Source organism: Thamnophis elegans, chromosome 2, assembly GCF_009769535.1.
Source record: "Thamnophis elegans isolate rThaEle1 chromosome 2, rThaEle1.pri, whole genome shotgun sequence".
In the NCBI taxonomy this organism is placed as follows: domain Eukaryota; kingdom Metazoa; phylum Chordata; class Lepidosauria; order Squamata; family Colubridae; genus Thamnophis; species Thamnophis elegans.
The window spans coordinates 113370115-113394822 of NC_045542.1; the positions used below are offsets into that span (position 1 = coordinate 113370115).

The 24708-nt window shown below is 37.4% G+C and overlaps 1 protein-coding gene across 1 annotated transcript in view; it reads left to right on the forward strand.

The window, feature by feature from the left end:
- The window catches only part of CACNA2D3 (calcium voltage-gated channel auxiliary subunit alpha2delta 3), a 594623-nt gene that overhangs the window by 386102 nt on the left and 183813 nt on the right, over positions 1–24708 (forward strand). The window contains 1 exon segment of the mRNA XM_032208561.1: positions 18152–18230. Within this exon segment, the coding sequence (XP_032064452.1) occupies positions 18152–18230 (79 nt within the window).

Below are 24708 nucleotides of genomic sequence, written 5' to 3' on the forward strand. Positions count from 1 at the left end.
AGAGACAATCAAAAAACCAAAAAGTAAACTAAAAGATCAAAATACCTGTACCTCCTATCATCCAACACCCAGATGAGCAGTGATTACCACCAAGATTAATATTAAAACAACAATCAAGGAACTACTAATTCAGACAAACAAGCTAACAGTAAACAACAGCTTGAAACCACCAACATGTACAGAGCAAGCCACTAAAATATAAAATGAGAGCAAACACTGATTACCTTCTGATGTTACCTAGTTTGGCAATGACACATCTGCAATAAAACAATAAAGCAAAGAATATCAAGGGCCCCATATGATAAGATTTTAAAGCTGTGATTTTTCCCCAAATCTCCACAAGCATAGAACCTGCTGTAAGAGAAACGTACGAGTATCGATCTTTTGAGTGTTGGTCGGGATATAATCTGCCAGTTTGTTTCATGTATATAAGAGGCACAGAGTTATGGAAATAGTAACCAAGTGGACACTAAAATCTTGAAGCCAATCAGAATTTACAGAATAAAATAAATTACTTATGCTCTATACCAGCTCACCTTATTCAAGGAGAACAGAAAGTTTGGGGGCCCACTATTCATTTTTAATAGTTCCTCAGTTAATTATGTGTCATGAAGTTGACCTTGACCCTTAGTAACCACATGGGTCGACTTTCTCCAGGGTGAAGCTATTCAACCTAGGGCAAACAAATTGCTTTCCAATGTGTAATATTTTTCAAGGATGCTATTGTTTATAGCCTAACTTCAAAAGGTTCAGGTTTCAAATATATAGCCCAGAAGTTGTATAACCATCCAGTTTTTGGACTGTTAAGGAGCAAGTCGAATATGGATTTTAAACACTTTCAAAATTCATCATCATAAACTGCTTTGCTAGGCAAGGAAGGCCCTGAGGAACATCCTTCTGCAGCTGCAAATCTCGGGGGGGGGGGGAGGAGGCAAGGCAGGATGTTGAATTTGTATATAGAGGAAACTAACTTGGTGACTTTAAATCTGTTTCCCTCAATCCAACCTACAGGGTTACAGGGTTATTGCTGCAGGGATAAAGTGAGGGAGAGGGGAGATCCTTGACCTATAATTATAAAGATGCAAACCTATTCTAACAAACAATGGCGATGAATCAAGAATACAACCTATAGGAAAATCTATTCAGAATTCAATAGAATCATTTCTTTTCTAACTCTAATGCACTGACTGACTGTAAACTGAAGGTTCAAATTTTGCTTTTGAGGATATAAGATTATTGCCTTACTTCATTAGCCTTGCATTAAACAGGTAGAGTATTAAAAGCAGAGAAAGTAATGGTCGCTATCATAATATACATTTTAGGCTGAGAGCATTTTGGCATAATTTATTATCCAGTAATTCAGACCCTGGAGTGTCTTATCCATTCTATTGTCATACATAAAATTGCTTCATAATATAATAACATTCTCCTGTTGTTGCCTTTAAAATCGGAACACCTGCATTTTAAAGTCAGAGTTATTCTTCTCTGAGCAAAGAATCATTTATTATTTTAAATGACTTGGCCTTCATGCACATGGAAAATTGAGGAACAGAATACCTATGAGTCAGGCATAAACATGACCAGGTGTTGTACTAACTTTCTTATTTAGGATTTGGTTAGTTTCTTTGCTGCTTTTCTATATGTCAGTACTCAAGGTTGGACTAAGGCAAGGAAAGAAAGCATGGGGCATATTCCAGGTGATTCTGGCAGCAGGGGCTATTTCTGTTCATGGTTGTCCTAAAACACTGGGATGCATCACCAGTGAATAAAGGCTGCCTTGGTATCCATGCACATTGATCTCCATGTGACAGCATTTTTGTTGTTGTTAGTTGCGAAATCGTGTCCGACCCATTGCGACCCAATGGACAACGTTCCTCCAGGCCATATTGGTCCATATTTATTGTAGTGAAGATGTCATCTGTATATCTGATTCATATTTTGAGTTGTATTTGTGGAAGTGCTATGAATTTTAAACTTTGCATAGTGACCTCCACCATAAATCCTGACAGAGGTAAACCCATAGGTGTACCTTGAATTTGTTGGTAAGTGGCATCAAATTGGAAGCATGTGGTTAGACAAAGGTTTATGAAATCCAAAATTTCTGTGGAGCAATATGGTCATAGATTCTTTGGCTAATTCTGGATCTAGTTTGGGTAAAACAACTAAGCTCAGACATCACCATAAACCCACATATCCTATATCTATCCTGTATTCCTATGAAAATAGCGTGTTTGTGTAGAAGCATTTTAGTCATTATTAGTCTCTTTATCATTCCAGCCATGAATCCATCTGTTCTTTGGGTTTTCTTTTTTGTCTGGGCCCTCAGGATAGAAAAGAGCACCAGTCATTTGCGATAAAAGTTCTTGATAGGTGTGCTAAGAACATTGCTACCTATTAAAATGCCCTCAAGCTCTGATTCATTGCTGTTATTTAAACTTTGTAACTAGGGTAGCCATGCAAGTGATTAAAAAAAAATCAGGAAAGAAGCTACTTGAGTGCATTCAATTATTTTTTCTAAAACTTTGCCATAAGGAGAATGTCTATAGTAATAGTGGGATTATATTAAAACATTAAAAATGTTTTAATATAATCAGGTCCTTCTGAAAAATAGCTCCTTAGGCAAAAATGTTTTATCTATCTATCTATCTATCTATCTATCTATCTATCTATCTATCTATCTATCTATCTATCTATCTATCCATCCATCCATCCCTCCATCCATCCCTCTATCCATCCCTCCATCTATCATCTAGATTTACAGGGCAAACTTGTATTTTGACATTGCTTACCTTGATATTTAAGACTTTATAAGCATTACTGTGATACAAATACAGTGAAAGCAAGAGTGTTCTTGAACTTCTCAGACATAGGAGAGCTTTTCATGTTCTCTGTGTTATCGTTCTCCATTGACATGTTTGCTAATATCTCTGTAGCTGCCTGCCACACTAGGGCTTATTGTATTTCTACAGGGTTATTTCCAATTTTAATGGGCCAGGTTAAGGTGTTTCCAAGAATATTGCTAGGCTATACATAGTCACATTACTATACTCCACATAGTAATAAAAATGGCTTCTGGAGTCCAGGACTTTGCTTGAAAATATGTCTACCTTCTCAGAAAAAAAGGCAACCAGCTGTTAGAAACCAGTGATGGGATCCTCCCAGTTTAACGGGTTGTTCGGTGATCATGCAATTTGTTCATGTGCACTTCATGTGCGCCCACACCAGACACTTGCTGTTTAAAGAAATAATCAATTCTGGGTTTCTTTGGAGCACTAATCCAGCTGATTCATGCGGCAATCTGCTCTGCCATGTGAATCAGCTGTGAAGATAAAAGTAGGGAAATAGCATGGGTGGGCGAGCCCATCTGATTGCCGGGATGAACCGGTTCACTCCCAGTTGATTGTCAGAGCTACCAGTTCACCCAAACTGGCCCAAACCAGTAGAATCAGTGGTGGGTTCCTACTGGTTCGGACCGATTCAGCTGAACCAGTAGTGGTTTGGTGGTCTGGGTCTCTGGAACCGGCATTGACCCAGGCCTGCCATGCCCCTGGTTCACCAGTTGGCGCCGTTGGTCCCGCCATCTTGTTTTCAATTCTTCATGGAACAATCTTAATTGCACCGTGCATGCACACACATCAAGCTCGTGCACAAAGTGTGCACACGAGCAAACCAGAAGTAGTGTTGGCCGGAACCCACCCCTGGGTAGAATCCCAGTCCTGATAGAAACTTTCCTTTTGCTGCTTCAAGATTAGACAACTCAGTTATATGACTTCCCATGCATACTATATTTGGCAGTAGTCTCAGGTATAGATTTTCCAAAATACATCATTCTAAGATGCTTTAATTCAAAATGTCAGGAACAAACTTTGGGCTTTCTACATGCTTCAACTGAATATGAAAATCACTTTAATTGCGATCAACTGTTGAAACCCCTGTGTCCTCATCTTGTTTTTCTGTTTCTCATTTTTCTTATTACAAATAGAGATGGAATTCTTTTGTTTAGGCTGCGTTTCAATGCTCCACACCACCAGTCGGAATATTCATGTGCTTTCTCCCATGGCTAATGTATTAATTGACATTTATGCTTTAGGTCTATGTTTTAGTTGGGAAAAATATTTATACAGTTAAACATAATGAGAAATATACATAATAATGCCTATTGAAAAGTATTTTAGCAATTCTGTACACAATATGTACCAAAAACAATTATATTTCCAGTGTATATTACCACCCAGGATAATCTTAAAATATAGACTGCATATTAATTTGTTGACTGCCATTCAGTAAAACCACAGAAGCACACTTCACTTCAATTTTGATGATGCAAAGCTTTCGCTGGTGCTTCTCAAAATCATATTTGAGATCCTTGATTTTAGATGTAGCATTTTTAGATAATTTTAGATAATTTAATTTTCAGTACACCAATTTTCAGAAACTTTTTCCACTCCAAGGAAATTTTCCTGGTATATGGATGGATGGATGGATGGATGGATGGATGGATGGGTGGGTGGGTGGGTGGGTGGGTGGGTGGGTGGGTGGATAGAAGGATGGATAGAAGGATGGATGGATGGATGGATGGATGGATGGATGGATGGATGGATGGATGGATGGCTATATCAAATCACTGTTGTCTCTTAGCAACCACACATATTTTATTTGTCATTATCTGTCCTAACCTGATATTTAAATAACTTCTAATGGTGCACTCATTGCCAATGTATCTGAGTCCATCCATCCACCATCCATCCTTCCTTCCTTCCTTCCTTCCTTCCTTCCTCCCTCCCTCCCTCCCTCCCTCCCTCCCTCCCCCTCCCTTCCCTTCTCCATCTCAATACAATTACTCTGGTTGTTCTCTTCTCTTTCCTTCCACCTTTGCCAGTATGAAAGTCTTCCTAAAGAGTTATATCTCAGACATTTCAAAATGTAGATTCTTATGATATCAGGTTATGGTATCAGATATTATGTTCATCTGGAAATAAGAGACACCAAACTCAATGGTATGGTGTACATATAATGCAGATATACCCATAACAATACTACTAAAATTATTAGTCTACTCCAGTAGGTGGCTCAGCATCTCCTTCATTCATCTGCTGATAGATTATGTATATACTGTAGATAGCAATAGCACTTAGACTTATATATTACTCCGTAGTGCTTTATGCCATTACCTATGCAATTTACAGAGTTAACATATTGCCCCCACAATTTGGCTCCTCATTTTCCAATATTGGAAGGATGGAAGGCTCAATCTTGAGCCGGTCAGGATCAAACATCTGACAGTGGGCAGAATTAGTCTGTAAAACTTCATTCTAACCACTGTGCCATCATGGATCTACAGTCGTGGCCAATCTATTTGGTTACACAGGAAAGAGCATCTGTGAGAACATTTGCTCCATGGAGAAACATCTCATTATGTGTCTTAAATATCTAAGCAGAGGGGATAAGAAATGTTACATATTGTGATGCTGGAAGAATCAAGGAGTGCGATTTGACTACTAGGACATCTACCATTTGTGATTGCTACCATTTTCATTACCATATGGACTTTGGATTGATTCTTTCCATTTTTTTTTCATAATCTGTAACATGGATTTGACTTAAGACAGTAGGTATGGCTTTTTCTTTTTCTAGTGCATTTCTTACTTTCATTTTAAATACTTATAGGTTTAAATTGCAAACCCTGTCCATATGTCATATGTAATTGGGGTCATAACCCATCGACCTACATAGCAGAAATTGCCAATCTGTCAAATATTTTCCTCTTACATTGCATAGTAGGTTTCCACTAGAAAATATCCCTTTATTTATTTACAATTTAGGTTGCTTCATTCAGCACAGACTCTTGTGCAGTCTGCAGTTTGAAACGGTTCAAATATATGTGTTTTTGAGATTGAATGTCCAACCTAAGTTTCTGGGGATCTTTCTTTTGACATAAACACTGAAATATACACTATTATATAATAATAACATCATTATCATGATTTTTTCCACACTTTTGTTGTTAGTATAAACAATCCAAGATTTTCCAGGAACTGCTAGGCAAGTGACAAATAATGGCTGCTTTTTCTACCAAATTCTTCAGAACTTTCTATCTCTGCATGGACTTAAAAAAGAAGAAGCCAAAGCCTTCACTGAAAGTTGATCTAATGAAACATTTAACCACACTGGTGTTATTTGTTTTGGGCAGGGTTTTTTTAAATGTCTTCAGGCATTTATTCTGTATTCATGGACTTGATTAGTTTAATGTCAACAGGGACCTCAACAGCTGTGTCCCCGTAAGCTATTTTTTTAATTTAGCAGCTGGCTTGGACACTTAGTAGCCATGGTTTTTCATTTTTTCCCCAGCACCAAGGGGCAGCTGGCCCAACGTGGCTGTTGATTAATTTGAGAGAAATATGACCTGTGTAAATCAGACAACATGAATCTTTGGCATGGTGTTGTACAAGAATAAGCTGCCAATCGTCATGGAAGCAATTTGACCTGTCCCAAGGGTGCCTTAGACTTTTTAATAAGCTAGTTATGAAAATTCTATTTCTTTGCAATTTAAGGAGTCTAATTAGCACCTATAATACAAGTGTATGAAGGTTAACATTAAGCCTCCAGACGCTTTCCAAATTCGATTACAGATAAAAATCAGGTAACAGTTTGTACCTAATTAGAATAATGTGTTAAATATTTATAGATGCTTTGAAGCTACTAAAACATAAAGCTAAAGGGGAGTTATATTTTAATCAGATATGGCAAAATACTGATTTTTTTTCTTGAATACAGTACTCTGGTAGGCCACAGGACAATTGCCTAGAGTCTGCTCAGGTTTATAGATAAAGAGAGGAAGCCTGCTTGAATTCATCACAGTTGCTGACATTCTTACCACTGTCTAATTAGAACATAGATTTTCAATATTTAGTACTTGAATGTATTGAAGTAAAGCCATTTGCAATAACTGCCTGAGTGATAATAAATAGTCCAATATGAGAACATTCAAGATACTTAGGAAACAAACTTTGATTCCTAAGGATCTTATAATCATTTGGGTTGAGGGCTTCTGTATAGATTGAATTTAGTAACAGTTATGTAAGACCAGTGACCCAGATTCAAATATTTCTACAATTATGAAGGATTCACCACCATCCTCCAATAGATCTCCCTGAGATTTTTGGGACTAAGTAGAAAATATATGCAATGAGGTGGAAGGGGGTGAGGGGGAATGAATTTTGAATTACAAGATTTTCTTCCAAGATTTGGGATACTTTCATGCAAATTGAGGGTGAAAAATCAATACAATTTTTGTATATTGCTGGTTTTGGTTGTCAGTTTTTGCAGAAACATTTATAACTGTAGTAATCCAAAAAATAATTTTTGACTTTATTGTGAATGAATATTTAAGGAAAAAAAACTCAACTAAGCTAAACTTGTCAGGTATATTAAATTATATGTTGGATACAGAGATTTCTGTGATGGGCATGAGCGTCCACAGAAAATCATAGCAAATGCCAAGCTCGTTACTGGGTAAGGTCGCAGTCTGGACCAGGGGCAAAAGGTCAGGACTTCATCCATTGTGTCACCTGTCTAATCTCTATCTGCTCTGTGAAGAATGCAATATATTGTGAATGCCTGCAATTCACACAATGCCCTACAGCCATTAAATGTCTACTAGAAATAAAGGAGCCAATAATGTAGGCTTAGGGAGGACTCAGCCTGATTTAATCATTTGGTTAGATCAAAAATAAAATTTAAAAGGACAATTTAATTCACTTGTGTTATGGTTGCTGGAGCTCTTCCTGTTTTCTCACACCGGATCAATATGAAACATGGTGTATCTAAATTCTTTGGCCCCCTATAAGTAAATTGCACAGGACCTTGCTATGACTTGCAAAAATAAGAGTAGCAGTATCTCACCAAGAAATTGAAAGAAAGAGAGAAGAAAAGAAAAGAAAAAGGGCCATATGGCAAATAACAATTTATGTCAATTTAAATTAACAGATATAATTTAAGCAGGAATAGAACCTGTCCGATTATAATAGAAAATAGTATTAAGTGACTTAATCAGCCTCCTATCAAAATGTTAAACTGGACTTGGGTTAGATAATCTTTCAAATAATCTGCCAAAAGCAGTAGATGATTTTGATAACAACAAAGCAGCTCAGTTTAATACAGATCAAACTAAATTGTCTGGATTTCTTCTCTCCACAACAATTAATAGTACTGAAAATAATTTGTAGCATGTTTTGGTTTTGTAACTTGGATTTAAAACCACTGGCTGAGTAGATAATAGTGATTAAGAGTTTTTCAAGAAATTATTGAGAACACCATTCACCTTTTGATGCTTGTAATGTGCTTTAATATGTGTACCTGAGTTTTCTGTTGAGGAATCTTTCGAACTAAAGAAATGTTCCCAGGAGCCTATAATATAATAGAAACTTTCATGCAGTACATATAATTTTGCATGTAAACTCCCCCCACCAAAGGAATTTATGGCACAGCTCCCTGTTTTTAGGGAGAATGACAAAATTTAGCTTTTATGTCTTCTGAATTGCTTTTAGCATTTTTATATTATTGTTTTTAAAACATTTTTTAAACTTAACAATATTCTTATATTTTTTCTCATATTTAGCTTTCTATTCCATTAATGTCAATCTGTCTTTGACAGTAAAAATATGGAGTAGACTCTAATAAAAATAGTTTTTATTACAATCCGAACCAGATTGTATTTTTTTTCAGATGCTTTCATGGGCAACATTTCTAATATTTACTATAATACAAGCCCCAATTTTTATATTATACACACACACAAGATAGATGATAGATAGATAGATAGATAGATAGATAGATAGATAGATAGATAGATAGATAGATAGATAGATAGATATAAATATAGATATATAGATAATATATCATTTTGTTTCAGAAAATAGTGTTCAATCAAAAATCAAAATGCCTTTATTGCTTCAATATAATCCAAACAAATGAAGCATTATTTCTAATATTGATAACCTGCCATCTTTGATTTTTTAATTCTATACTTTATTTGCTTGACACATCATTGGTGGCTGAGAATGAAAACTACATTTTTCCATTTATCTTTTTTTCATGTCCGCATGAACATGGACTATTCTTCTCATGTAGGTTCAACCAAGTCACCCCTTATCTAATACCACTGGGTTTCATTTAGCTGAATACAGAGTGAGGCACATATTTGAAAAAGAGAGGGATATCCAAAGTTAGCAATATTTTTTTTAATTGAAGCTTTTCTGTAATACTTGCCTTTCCTGCATTCCAGCTATGTTTTCACCATTTGGAGGAAACATGGAAAAGACTTAGATTGTTATTTTAGTGATTGGGGAAAATAAATCCAGCCAGCCTCTCTCTTCTCCTCTTTTCCTATAAAAGTAACAGCAATTTCCGGGGAGCACAAAGAAACAGGAAAATTCTCCCCAGCCTGGGTTGTCCACAAAAAATGGCTTTCAGCTGTGAGCAACCCTACCCTCTCCCTTTCCTGGCAGCTGAGAGCCAAAAGCCCTCCTTCCATTCATGTAAACCGAGGTAGTTAAGGTTATTACTTGGACAGCTGTTGAACATCAAGCAAAGACTTGCCCCCCCCCCCCCAAAAAAATCATGCAATAGGAAATAATGAACCTCCCACTGTCAGCAGTTAGATGAAGCATCCTGTAGTATTGCCTCTAATTAAAGGTACAGTCCTAAACCCACTTTCAAGAAGGACTTTTAGACTTTAGCAGGACATGCTTAGGATCATCTGAGCTAATGTTCTGGGCTAAAACAATATGACAAATTATAGCAGAAAAGAAAGAGGAAGAGGAGGAGAAGAGGTTCTCAAAGAGGTAAAATGGGAGAACAAAAATGATCTACTCTCAAGAAACCTCCTGAACAACTTGGCTGATTAGCTGTAAACAACATGCATAATCATGATTAGTGCATTCCTGGAGTAAGAGCCCAGGCATTCAGTGAAACCCTGCCTTAGCTTAATGAGCTGTGACCAGTCCCTGGAGAAATGCTGCAGAGAAACTGGAGTGGCAGAAAATTGCTTTAATTGTAATTTGCTCCATGCTGGGTGTATAAATTATATTTCACCTAAATCTTGTTTGGGAAACGCATTTCAAATGATAGCTACACATCTTAATTTTTCGGTAGTCAAAATTTAACTAACAGCTGCTAGAGGGTCCTGTCAGTAGAAGGCCATTGCTTTCACTAACACAGGATGATAGTCCAAATCAAATATTACTTAAAGTAGCTTAAAATTTGGAAAAAAATATGCTTTGAATCATGCAACACAAATTTTCAAAATAAACTAAAATATTATTGCTGATGTCCTACAGTTCTTATTCCCCAAATAGCCCACATGTGGATTTTTATTGAATATTTAAATATCTACTAATATTTAATAAAGGTAAAGGTTCCCCTCGCACATATTTGCTAGAGCCAGCGCTGTCCGAAGACATCTTTGTTGTCATGGCCCATATGGTTAACCGCTGAAGGTGCCTGGAATGCTGTTACCTTTCCACCAAAGGTGGTTCCTATTTTTCTACTTGCATTTTTATATGCTTTCGAACTGCTAGGTTGGCAGAAGCTGGGACAAGTAACGGAACCTCACTCCTTTATGCGGCGCTAGGGATTTGAACCACCGAACTGCTGACCTTTCTGATCAACAAGTTCAGTGTCTTAGCCACTGAGCCACCACATCCCAATATTTAATACCACGTCATAAATATTTGATATTTAAACAAGGAGTGACAGTCCATCAGTACCTCATAGAATATAAGTGTTGGAAGGAATCTTAAGAGAACATCAAGTCCAAAGCCTGCCCCTTGTGGGACTGTATTACTGCAAAATTTCTAACTGATCGCCATTCAACCCCTATTTAAGCAGCTCCAATGAAGGCAAATCCACCACCTTCCAAGGCAGTTCTTTCTGGATGTCCAGTCAAAATTTTGTAATTTAAACCTATGTATTGTTATTCTATCTTCTGGAAAAACTATAAATGATTCTGCCCCATAGTCTAACAGTCTTTTATATGCTGAAATAATTATTACATTGTCTTTAGGCTAAATAGGCCCATTGCTTCCAACCATTCCTCATGAGCATTTGCTTCTGGGCTCTGCAGTATACATGACACACAGAGCTTCTGAAGTATCTATATATGGTGTGAATATCTGCAGAGAAGGCTCTTAATCCGGGTTGCATATTATAGGAAACCTCCATACAATAGATAGCAAAGATCCTTCTTTCTAGTACTCATTTATGCATGCAAAACTCTTAAGAGGGCAATTAAATAGAGGCCAAATGAGGTATAGAAGACAGTACCCATTCAAACAATCCTATACTTGGGTTATAAATTTGAGCACATTCTTCTTAATGACCTCTGAAAAGGGCCGCACACCGATACTAAATCAAAAAATATCCAACAGAGTGGAGAATTAATGTGATAAAATTAATTGAGAAGATTTGGATTTAAACACTCCCAACTTAGACATGAAGCTACTGTGGAGGAATAAACCCATCACTGTCTTTCATCTTAAGTTATTTCACAGATATGTTATGAGACTCATACTATGTGGGGTGGGGGTTTGGAGGAAGGGTGATATGCAGGCCTAAGCCCCCCAGAGGATGGCCGCAATTGAAACTATATAGTAATAAATAATTTCTGTCTTTTCAGCTGCTGTCCTCCCCCCCCCCCAAATTTATTCCCAAATGTAGCAATCAGACTTCTAATTTATAATGGTAATTTATAATCTTCAAATCCTTCAAACCTGTATGGGTAGCAAATTAGCTGAAAAGACATGGCTAGGATTTGGATAGGAGCCTAAGCAATTAAATCTGTCATTTAATTTCAGGCAAGGTGCAACAATAAAAACGTCTTGTAGCAAGAATATTCTGTGGGGAAAAAAAATTACTAATTAATTCAACTTCCTTTTAATGCCAAATTGTAGCAAGCCAGTAAAAGTTACAGAACACAGATATAGATGTAAAATATGATATATGAACCTGAAATAAAGCCAACCTTTGTTTAATGCTTTTGTTACATGATTTGCTTGTGGTCCAGTATATCAAAGTTACATAAAACAGCATTCATGGTGGAAAACTAAGGTTTCGTCCTGTAAATGCACTGTGTTTTCCACAAGAGAATAAATTGTACAAGCCATAGTAGTCTTTAAGTGTTCTTAGGTTTAAGGCTGAAAATTAAGGTATTTCATTTTTGGCATCTCTCCCAAGCACCTGAGATCCATATAATTCTCATTCTGGGTCATGCATTAAATGTGGAAAATTGGTTGGCTGTGGCAATTTTATATGGCTCATTAAAGTGGACAACTAAGCCCGCTTTGCTGGACCAAGAAGAGTGGGAAACAGGTGTGATTAATGGCTTGTTAATGTTGAAGATTGATAGACCTGATATCTTACCTTTCTGCCAAAATGGTGCTCAAGAGGATGAACAAGAAGCACAATGATAACTATAGGCCTATTCAACTATGATAATTAATTATTAGCTAATAAGAATGCCAGCCAATTATAATATATACAAGTTAAATAAAAGAGAGTTAAAACACATCATAGCCTTTCAAAATATCAAATGGGATGGGGGTTAATCTAATTTTGGGGGAATGATGTTCCATAAGGCAAGCATGTCTCTTAGGACCCAACCAGTTGTAGACCCCTACCCGATGTATCTGCAGCCCCTTTTTAAAGAGCTGGGTGATTATTGTTATTAATATTTATTCATGTCATATGCTTCATTATTAAAATTTTATGCATAGGTATAAATACAGATGTAAAAACTTAGACTGTGAAATATGTAAAATTTAGGTGGTGTCTGCCCAGAAGCATGCAACATCAATTTCATTATGTTGTGAGGTCATAAGGTCCTTGAGTACACTGGGCAGGGCATAGAGAGCAAGTGTACATGTGTGTGGTAGTCTGCAGTTCTCCACATTCACATAAGCAATTATTCCCATTTATTCAAAGTATCTGTTGATCTTCCTGTCCCCATGCACAGTCTATTTAACAATTTCTACACTTTCCAGTTTTATTTGTGAGCAGGTGCCAGATTCTCTGCAGGTTCCATCTAATGTTGATTTTTTTTGGTAGCTTTCCATAAGTCCACTCTACTTTTAAATTTATCAAAGTCTTACGTTGAGCTATGGAAACTTTCTTAAGTTTTAAGCTCCGGGGAACTAATCAGAAGCTGTGGAAATGGTGCTGTTAGGAAGTTAGTGATTTAAGGCTCTCTTTGTATGGTGCTGCTTCTGTATGAACAGGGCAGGGGGAGGAGAGAGAGGCAATACTGGTTAAATGGTGGACTTGCCTATGGAAGTATATTTCAGACATCCAGTAATTATTCTACTGGTTTTATTTAAGGTGGCAACCTGTGGACTTCAGGAATTCAGGGAGTTGAAGTCCACAAGTCATAAAGTGGCCATATTTATTTAAGGCAACATTTTGTTGTGGCCCAACAGCAGCCGGTTGAGCTGTTGCTGGAATCTGACAGTGATGAACACTATGGGACTGCCCTGGAGGCTAAAGAAGACACTGGGGGGGGGGGGGTGTTTGGAGTCAGAGCAGGGACTAGAGAGGCCTGTTGGCCACTAGATGGTGTCTGAGTCAGGGAGCAGCGAGGAAGAACAGAGGGAGGCTGTCCCTGATGTATGCATAGGGCTGAGAGGAGCAGCTTTGGAAAAAGTCTCACAGAAGGAAATAGGAACAGGTGGCTACTGATTGGCCCCTCCCGGAGAGCTTATAGGTGGGGTGACGGGAGGGGAATTTTGCAGGAAACAACAGTTTACTAATCCAGGCATAGTGAAAGAATTTTGTGAGTTCAAGCCTTGTTTTCATAGAGATAATTTTCTGGGCTCCTAGCCAAGGGGTTGCTTATCTCCTTCCTTAGTTGTGGCAGATAGCCAAGTCTGCATCAGTATATATTAGAGGCTTGGGACAGAAAACATCTACTAGCCCAGAGTGTGCTAATTTGTAAGTTCCTCAGATAGCCCAGTCCCATACCATGAAATACTTGCTTAGAAAGGATTAGCCCATATACCCCAAAGGTGCTTTTTCAAGAGGCAACTGGACTTTCTGGTTTTTCTTTGAAGATGTTTCTCTTCTCATCACTTCAGAACTAAGAAACTTCTGATTAGCTGATCAGTCTGGTCTATAATTAAAGGTGACCAATGAACTGGTTTATATCTTGGTTTATTCTAAAATGAAAGGCAAGGGTAAAATGATTTACGACTGTGCTTTATTAATGCTATCATTTGTGGATAAGGTAAAGGGTTATAGAATAGAATATTCTTTATTGGCCAAGTGTGATTGGACACACAAGGAATTTGTGAAATATGAAATATGAGAATACATATTTTATTGAAAAAATGGTAGTGGTTTGTTACTTAATATATTAAGTTAGTTAAGTTAGTTACTTAATATATTAATACTTACATTACATTCCTTGGGGTTTTTTTGTCCTCTTTTCTTTTTACGTGTTCCTTTCTGTTTCAAATAATGAAAGCTCCCATTCTAATAGCAGAGGTAGATATTAGGTTTGTTTATAAATCAGAGTAAGTAAAGAGCCCTGTTAGTCTAAATTATTTTCACAGAATCTAGTTAAATTCAAATAGAAGATCAGTAAGCAAACAGGAACCTATCCAGAAAAAAAAAAGTTTATATCGTGATGGGAGTTATAATGGCAATTCATGTTGCGGTTTCTACTTTGAAAAGTGGCTTGGTGAAAGTCTGTAATTCTGGGAAGTTGGCATGTTGCCTCCAAAGGCTTAATTCTGAAAAATTGTTAAGCAATCATTGTACAATGGACTACCTGAAGTAAGACTGGGAATTCTGATGTGTCATTTTCTATATCATAAACAATATGCAATATATTTGTGATAAATAAAAATAAATGTCCCATCATTTCTGGAATTCAATATTTGCACAGGAGTGTGTGGGTACAGACACAGATACACATGTACATGCATATATGACAGAAGGAGAAAACGGTTTCCCTTGCCCTTTTTTTCATATTGATCTTCAGTAGACTGAATTCAGTTTCTCTGTTACTTTGGCCCGATGCCACATTAGGCCATCTTTCTCTGTGCTACAGCTCAGCCTATTCTACTTCTATTATGGACATGGTTGTTTGATTCTGTGTAACTTAAAGAAAACCATTAGCCATAAATCTCTCCGATTGATTTGTTTTCTATTTAGAATGTATTTCGGCACATTCTTTTCTGAGATAAGCACTGGTGACAATTTATGTACTGAGGCTGGATATAAATCTGATGGTACTATTTCCTTCTCTTTTTGAGATTAAACATTTTGCTTACAATAGTGTAGTTGTGCTTAGGTGAGCAGTTAAGCTGAATCAAACCCAACATAGAGCAAATATATGTGGATTACTCTGAAAGGATATTTAAAAAAGCAGATCTCTTGGGATAGGTCAGAGTTCCCCAACCTTTCCAGCTTTGCGGACTGGCGTGGGATGGTTATGTGTGAGCGGCAGGTAAGCGCATGCATGCATGCAGCTCCATTCACACAAGCGTGGGCACTCATGCAAATGCAGTGTGAGCACATGTGCTTACTCACTGCTTGTGGAAGTGGGTATGTGTGCATGTGCGTCCACCCACCACTTCTACAGTCTGGTTCTGAACGGCTTAAGATCCTATAGTGTTCCATGGCCTGGTGGTTGGTGACCCCTGTGGTAGACAGTTCAATAAAGAGGTTTGCATTATTGTTGATTTATTCCTGCTATGCTCACTCCTGAGGTAAAAAAGGTGTGTTTCTTCTCTTCCTAGAGGCCCTATGAAACTTAGAAAAACTATTATAGCCATCCATGTTGCCCATCAACATGAGATATTATTTTGAGAAATGAGAAATGGGGCTATATATTCTATATATGCCACCACTTATGGATGGACTAGGCAGACTCATTTCTTTAGCGCAATATGATGGATATTTCTAGTGAGCCTCATTGCTTTTTAAAACCAGAAATAGCGGTAGAAGTTTTCATGCCCATCTGGCTGCTGTTGGGCAAGATTTTCAGCTCTCTTAAAGCACCTCTTGATTTGACATTGGTTGATTAGCTCTCTGATTCTTTGTAACAGCTGCAGTAAGTAATGAAAAACTGACTCATAGGCCAGGAAAAGCACTTCAGATTTTAATTGGCTACAGGAAATAATATACTAGTCTGCAACCTGGGACAGGATGCTGCTACCTCAGTGGCAGCACCCAAATTGATGTTGGGTAATGCTCTGCACATGGAATATCTATGTTAGTCAAGTGAATAAGCCTGCTGATCAGAAGGACTAAGAATTAATTCTCCTCATCACAGGACATTTGTTTTGACTTCTAATTGATATGTTTCAAAATTACTAAGACGGACATCTACTTTATCTCTGTATCTCTTTATCCACCTTTTTCTTGTCATCCTAATCCTTTTTTCTTCTGTTTGAATTTAAACCTAACCAGTGATTAGAGTATATGGATGAGGACTCTGAAGAAGTCTAGAATGTCCCTAGACACTTAGTTTCAGCAGCACAGAAGTAGGAAAAACAATATTAGTTCCCCCCCCCCTGATTTTCTTTTATTCTTATTTAAAAACAACAAGAACAACAGTCTTTCCCTTTCAGAGTAATGAATTGGGAACAATACAGGAGTGGGAACAATACAGGAGTTTGGTGGGTATGCCAATGGGTGGGGAGCTTTCTAGGTTTAGGATTGTCCAGGCTGAAAAACAGCTAGAAAGAGTTAGGAATGAAGTCAGTGTTGGATTCCTATCTTTAAGGGCAGAACCCAGTCTCAAAAGCCATAGGGTGTTGCTAGGGTAATGTGGGTCACTAGGGGTCTGTGGGGTCTTAATGGCATGCAAGCAGTGACACATGGGCCAAGGAAGGAAGAGAGAGTGCAGTGCAACTGGATAAGGGTACCTGACCATCACAGATAAGAGGTGCCGCACGAGTTAGGAATGGTGTATGCGGGGCAATGAGGGTTGGGAAGGGGGACAGGCAAGTTTTGGGCCTGTGCTAAAGCTGCCATACAGGTTTTGGATGGTCCACAAGAGGTGGTGTGATCAAGAATGGTATGGGGGTGCACAAGAATTGCCATGTGGGCAGGAAAGCCTTGTGGTGGTGGGGAAATCTTCAAGATGAAAGTCCAGAGCAGAACTGGTTATTTCTGTTGGAAATCTTTTGCCCAATTTAGCTATCAGTGCTGAATTTATGCATAGTTCTTAGACTGAAGTGACTAGGGTGTCTTTGCCTTCTTTATTGGAGGAAAAAGACTCTGTTGTTACAATTACTCGGAAAATTAAGATGATTTGGCTCACCAGTTCTTTTCATTTTTTCCAAATGGGTTTAGGCCACTTGCTTTTTAAAAACTTTGCATTAAAACTACATGGAAAAAATAAAACAAAATAATCAACCCAGGTAAAAATATTGTCTCTGGTGGTGATTTTCCTGGTTTCCTTGGGAAGGTAGAGTTAGAAGGCTCTGGTTGAATACTCTTGAGTATTTCCCCAAGTAAATGATTATCAGGGATAAGTAACAACCACAAAAAATTGCCATTTTTAATGAACTGAAATGCTTATAACCTGAATTTTCCTTGGACTGCAAATTGAATTTTATGTTTCCAACTATTTTCTCATGTAATTGGGTATGAATGAATTAAGATTTGACTTTATGAACCTCTCACAAACAGTCAGTGTTGGACAGCTCTTTTGATTGAAATAATTTATCATTATTGTGGGAAATCTGAATTACTGCATTTGAGAGATAGACGCTTTCCCAGTAGCTTACCTCATGTTTCTGCAAAGGCAGTAGACTTTTGTGATACTACAGTAATTAAATGCAAGCTTGGCTTCAGAGCAAAGTACTATATTTTCAATTGTGTGATTTCACATTAAACTTCCAAAATGAAACCTTTTCATTTTATATTTGCTTATAATTCTAGAAAATGCCAAGATTGTATGTGTTTGTGTGTGAGACAGAGAGACCAAAATCTGTAGGTGTGTGAAATTATTGCTCATTCAGCTCAGAAGAAAATTCCAATAGAATGTGTTTGCAATTCTTCGGTATTTTTATCTGGTGCTATAACCTGCTTAATACAAAGTTTATATAAAGTGTTTCCAGTAAATGAAGTTCTGCTATTATATTTTCAGGTTCGCATTTTCACCTACCTGATAGGAAGAGAAGCTGCCTTTGCAGATAATCTCAAATGGATGGCTTGTGCCAACAAAGGTGGGTATCAAGTCTATGCAAAATATGCTTATCCCCTCTCCTCTGATTGGTTCTTCTTGGACCTTTAATGACCTGGTAAAATACATCTGAGTCCTTGTTACGGTTTAATAGGTTGACACATGGCCTCTGGCAATTGGAAATACATTTGCTTTGTAAAATACATTGCCTCATGATTGCAGTACTTAGCTGTAGTAGTCCCAGTTGCTATGATTATGCAAGAAATGTGGTGGGTTGTTAAGCAAAAATCTTGTGTAAGTATGATTTCCTGTTGGCTTTCCCATTGACTTTGCTTATGAAATAGTGTCAGAAATTACTATCACATAACTGTGACTTGCTGCAATGTCATAATCAGGAATCAAGCACAAGTGCCTGGGCTGCAATTGTATGGCTGCAGGAATTGTAGAGTGGCCAGATTTTCAAGGGCAAGTAACTTTGGAACCAGGTTTTTCATCCCAGTCCTATTAACTATGTAGTCACAGTATTATGCAGAATCTGTATATATCATTGTTTCTTTCTGGATATGAAAAATGAAATCATTGCAAGCATTTCAGTAAAATGCAACTGTTTGAATCAAAATAATGCATTTGGTGTCCAAGGGAAATGGAGTTGTTCTATCAACATCATTCAATTGTCATTACTCCCACTAACTTTCTAGATTTAATGAAAAATACTGGGTTTTAGCTTGCAATGTATTACACCACTTTGATTCTGCTGCCTAAAAACATAGCCTAGTATGAACTCTTCGCAAAATTGCCATTCTATGTATGCTTACCTGGGAGTAAATCACTCTGCCAGTAAAATTAACCAATATTTCTCAACTTCAGAAGCTTTAAGATGTCTGGATTTCAAATCCCTAGGATTTTACATTTTACATACATTTTAAAATTGCTGAGGTTGAGAAATACCGAAATAAACATTCATATGATTATGGGCTGGAGAAGTTCTGATGATCCCAGATATCTGGAAGCAGAATTGGTATATAGGAGAAAAAAGCAGGAATATATTTTGTTTGGTGCCAATTCTACAGAGCATCTTGCCAAATAAAATCTTCCCTAAGCAACTAAAGATAGTTGACAAAATCTTTTCTCCTAGGTGGTTGAGTGGATAAAATTTCTAAGTATTTAGAACATAATTTATATCCTGATGTTAGTTGATAATTTTGTTTGTCTTTTGCCTATGTTGAATAATGTAAATATTCAATTTTGGCAGCTTTCTTGTTTAAAATTGAATAATGTAACATTGTCAAATGCAAACTTCCCATGTAATAATTGTGACCACAAGAAAATAACAGACTGAGTATCAACTCACTCCTAAATATAAAATGAAAATCGTGGTCTGTGTCCCAGTAAGGCATTGTTTGTGCCTCTGAACTGCAGGGAAAGAGATAAGTAATATGAAATAATTAAATGAAATTTTGGATGGATAGATGGAAAGAAGGAAGGAAGTTCTTGATTTACATAGAGAAACCAAAGAATTCTACCAAGGAAAATAGATATTTTGCATATTAAAGAGAGAAAGCAAGGGCCAAATTTACTGTTACATGAGAGATGATATTTTTTTTCTTGGTCTCTCTCTCTCTTTTAGATATAGACACACATGCATTATATGATGTACTTACCGTATATACTCGAGTATAGGCCGACCCGAATATAAGCCGAGGCACCTAATTTTACCACAAAAAACTGGAAAAGTTATTGACTCGAGTATAAGCCTAGGGTGGGAAATGCAGCAGCTACCGGTAAATTTCAAAAATAAAAATAGATACCAATAATGTTTTTGAATATTTATTTCAAAGAAAAACAGTAAACTAGCGGTGTATTCAATGAAATACTTCACTCACCTCATGATGCTGACGTCCCGCTGTGATGATGATGTCCCGTGCAGCCGCGGGAGCGATGTCCCGCCTCCTATGACACACGGCACAGTGATTCCTATCATTGGATCACTGTACCAGAGGAGGTGGGACATCGCTATGTGGCTGCTTGCCATAACAAGGAGGAGGTGGGACATCGTTGCAGAGCGGCAGGAGGGGGAGGAAGGGGAATCGTAAGACAGCCCTGCATTACATTAGAACGTGAGGAGGGGGGATGGTGCGGTGCGCGCTGCGCGGCAAACTGACACAGAGGGAGGGGAAACTCACAGGGGCACTGGGCCATTCACGAGTGTCACCCAGCGGCATGGCCCCGCCCCTTTTTCTCCTCCATTTCGGGCAAATTTTTCACTGACTCGAGTATAAGCCGAGGCGGCTTTTTTCAGCCCAAAAAGTGGGCTGAAAAACTAGGCTTATACTCGAGTATATACAGTAACTCCACAAATTGGAATGCCTGGATATTTACTGCAAAGAGATAGTAGGCGAAAATTGTCTTGCTTAACATTATTTCATTAGGTTTTACTGCAGCTTTGGGGGTTTCTAGTTGATTTTAGAATAAAGGGAAATTCTTGACCATGAAGCATCTGTGTTTGGTCTAGTTCATCCTTTTGTTTCTAAAGATTGTGGAGCCATAACAAATTCCAGTGTTGCATAGAAATCATCAGGCAACACTAAAGCAGATGTATCTCTTGATAAATAATGACAGAACTGTGATTCCAAAACACATAATACAGTGCAATGATGTAAAAATAATAAAAAGATTTGCTTACTCTGCAGTTGTATTACATGTGAACTAAGGTTTTCTCACTTATGTATGTGTGCATGCCACATGACATTTAAATGACTCATTGAAAGTATATGCATTTAGTTATGCATTACAGATTTAACCAGTCTTGGTGCCCATCTGATGGAAATTATCCTGTTTAAAGATTTGTCTTAATCAACTAATATTGCACACTAGGATTTAGACTTAGTCACTGTACAAGAATCCTTTGAAGCAAGTTTTTCAAAGGCAGTTTAGTTAATTCCAAAGCATGTTCACTTTTCAGGCAGTGCATTACCCACGCTTGATAAAGATCTAAGGACATCTGCTCATGAAAAGGCAGTTCCTTTCATAATGTTGATGTCAAGAGTCTTGCCCAATCACCAGTAATATATTATTGGTCATCAAGCCAAAAGATCATATATTGTTCTATAGTTTTGTAGTCTTGGAAAGCAGTTTGTCTTTGTGTTCTTAGTTTTAATTGTCTCACTGTAAAAGTCCCATATAAGGCTTTGAAAATTACAATTTAATAATAATGGGAAGAAATTGTAAATATATCCGAAGGTTATTAACCTACTTTCTTAGAATTCACATTTGTGATGACCCAGAAGAATCTTTTAGCTTGGGATTTTGAACACAATGCTTTCTGGCACTTCCTCTCCTTCAACCACATCTTTTAAGTACCCCAGATAAGTTTTTTTTCTACCTGGGAGTCGGTGGCATCTATAATAAGCCCCACTGTCATCACGACTTCACATATTCATTATATACTCCATCCCAAAATTTGATACCAGCCTGTAAATTGAAGCATTTGCTTGATGAGGTCATGCACATGTTGTCACTTGCAAGCCTGCTCCCAATGACTATCTGGTGATTATCTTGCATCTAGCAGAGTAAGTAGAAATTGTGATTTAGAGACTATCCATTGTAGTGTGGTAACAACTAAGCTGGGGGTTGGCAACCCTAAACACTCAAAGAGCCACAAAGGTCCTAACCGGAAGCCTCCCATTTAATTCTGAAGCCGACCGGAAGTCTGGTTCTCCCACCATAGAGTCTCCACCTAGTGTGGCATCCTTTTTCCTCTACCTGTCCTAACCAAAAGCCCTATCAATTATGGAGCCAGTCAGGGAGCTGCAGCAGAGGGATGAAAGAGCCAAATGCTACTCCAGAGCCTGAACTCAGCTGAAGAGTCATGTGAATTGGACCAGAGTGAAATGAAACTTCTCCTTGTCCAATTTGGCCTCCCAAAAGGTGCTTGAAAATTGTTCAGATAACAAAACTAAATTGGAATATGACAAAATTACTAAAACATTGAATTAGGAATTATATTAAATGTATTTAAATACTGTAATTTAAATTAAACTGAAATAAATTACACCTCTAAAACATAGCATGTATAGCTCTGGAAAATGTACACACCCCAATCTAATTAAGTTTTTCTCTTCTACTTTTTTATTTTAAGAAAAAAAAATTTAAAAATATTTGCCAAATTTATTTTTTTCCCCTTGGTTATCTAAGGAGAGCTACATTTGATTCTATATCTATGTAAATATGAATTATTTCTTTTGACACATGCTTCTAAGTGTGTGTGTGTGTGTGTGTGTGTGTGTGTGTGTAAATAAATCAGCATCTTCTAAAATTGCTTTATTAACACATAAGCAACATTTGCCTGAAGAAGCTGGCATACTTCATGGGATATCAGTTGAACTGATATCTTTGGATTCTATATAATAACTTTTCTAGCATTTTTTTCCACTCATGGAATTATATTTTTAAGAGGTTACCCTAATCAATTATAGCAATGCTAAGTTCTGGAGTGTTTGGGGAATGAAGGATAATAGTTGCAAACAAACAAACAAAAAAACCAACAGAGCCTGACAGCATTGGACTACAGAATCAGAGAAGGAGTGGAATACACTTTTAATTCCTGCACAGATGGATAAGTCAAACCGTGTAGCTGCCACAGAGGTTATTGACCCCAGAATCAATTTTCCTTGTGGTGATTTTCCCCTTGGAAGCACCTAGCAGAAATGAAAGATGTGTACAAGATTTCCAAGTGAGTGGATTGTAGGGTACAAAGTTTTTTTTTCCCTAGAACTGGATCACTAGAAATTTACACCATGCTGTATGAGACCTCCACCTCCCATTTTGACTCCAACTTCCCAAAGCTGTAAAAAGTAGGGCATATCTTGAGGGAGTGTGAGCTTAATGAAGCAGAGTGGCAACCCATTTGAAATACATTAAAACAGTCAAGATCCCAACACTGCTGTAGAATAGCTAATGAATTTAGAGTGATCTCCCCAATAGCCTGGAGGAGAATGAGCCTGAAGGGAGAAGAAATCGCAGCTATTACCAGGACTGTCCAATGTTCAATAAAGTTTTGCAGAGGTTCAGCATACCAGGTTTGAAGGGAATAGATTAGCAGTCAAATACAACTGAAAATTTGCCAGCTGTAAAAACAAAGGCAGGCTATAATGTTTTAGCTCGGCACAAACAAAAGAATAACTATTAAGTGTATCTTATTATTTTTTTTTAAAAGTGTACCTCACTACAGTCATTTGACAGACCTGTTTTATTTGACATTACTTTGTATAATTGATTATATATCAAGCATTTTTGATAACTCAGGAGAAAAGGACTCAGAAAAATGCATCAGGTCACCAGTATGGTGTCTGGAAATGAACTAACCTTGACAAGTGGTCTTTTGAGGTATTATTTTACATCACTATCAACACACATTCTAGCAGCACTGGTAGTGTCCCACCCTGACTCTTACGTTGGTTGCCCCGTTTGACAGGAGATTTCTCTGTTGTCGGTTCCAGATTTGCCTCATTGCTATTGTTAACTGTTAGCCTAATAAAGGCTGTTGTTTAACTGAGCCTATCTTGCCTCAGTCCCTTGCCCGCTTCGTTCTCCCTACAGAACACTGGCCACTACAACATGTTGTATATAGGATGACCTCTCAGTTGAGTTTGGGAAGTATGGTAGGTACAAAACTCAACAGCCAAATTTCTCTCTGAAAGAATCCAGAGAAACATCATAGTACGTAAAAGCGTTGCCATCGCCAGAGAAAAAAGGTTTCTGTATAAAATACAAAATGTACAATTATATTTTACAAAAACCTTTAAACCCTATACAGCTTAGATTTAAGTTATTTAAGAAAGCACCCCTCTCCTTATGATTTTCTGACTTGCCTCCCTGACCTTAAAGAAGTTCACCTACCATGGCTTTGTCTTGAAGTGACTCTGAGCTAAGAAGATGCCCCAATTCTTTGCTGTGTGCTTCCTGCTGAATTGAGGGTCTATTGTTGGCTTTTAAAAAGACCTTAAAATGCATTTTGAAAAGAGACTGCTAATATTGTTGGCTTTGATTGTTTCTGATTTTATTATTGGTGTTTATGCATTCTTCAAAAATTCTGAGAGTCCTTGTAGTTCATGATATTTTAAGTTAATGCATTAATTAACATCTTCGGAGTAGAAGGGGTTGAATGCCACCTGAGAAAAAGCAGCTATTTGAAATTTTGAAAAATGCAGATAACTTTTAAACTGCATTGTATCTACCCTATGATGCCTAAGTTTGAGTTTCAGTTTTTCAGGAAAGTTCAAAAGTAGACAATCCGTTCTATGGCAGAAAACTAAACTTGGGAAATGAATAAAATGCTTGAATCTACAAAAGACACAAATTTCATGATGATTTTGAATTGGACGTTTTACCTCCTTTGTTTCATACTCAAGCACTTTCAGTAATGAGAAACATTATTTGTTGAAGCAAATTTCCTTTATTCTTGATATATCAAGTCATCATAAAATAAGACATGGATTGTTTTCCAATAGTTCACGATGGCC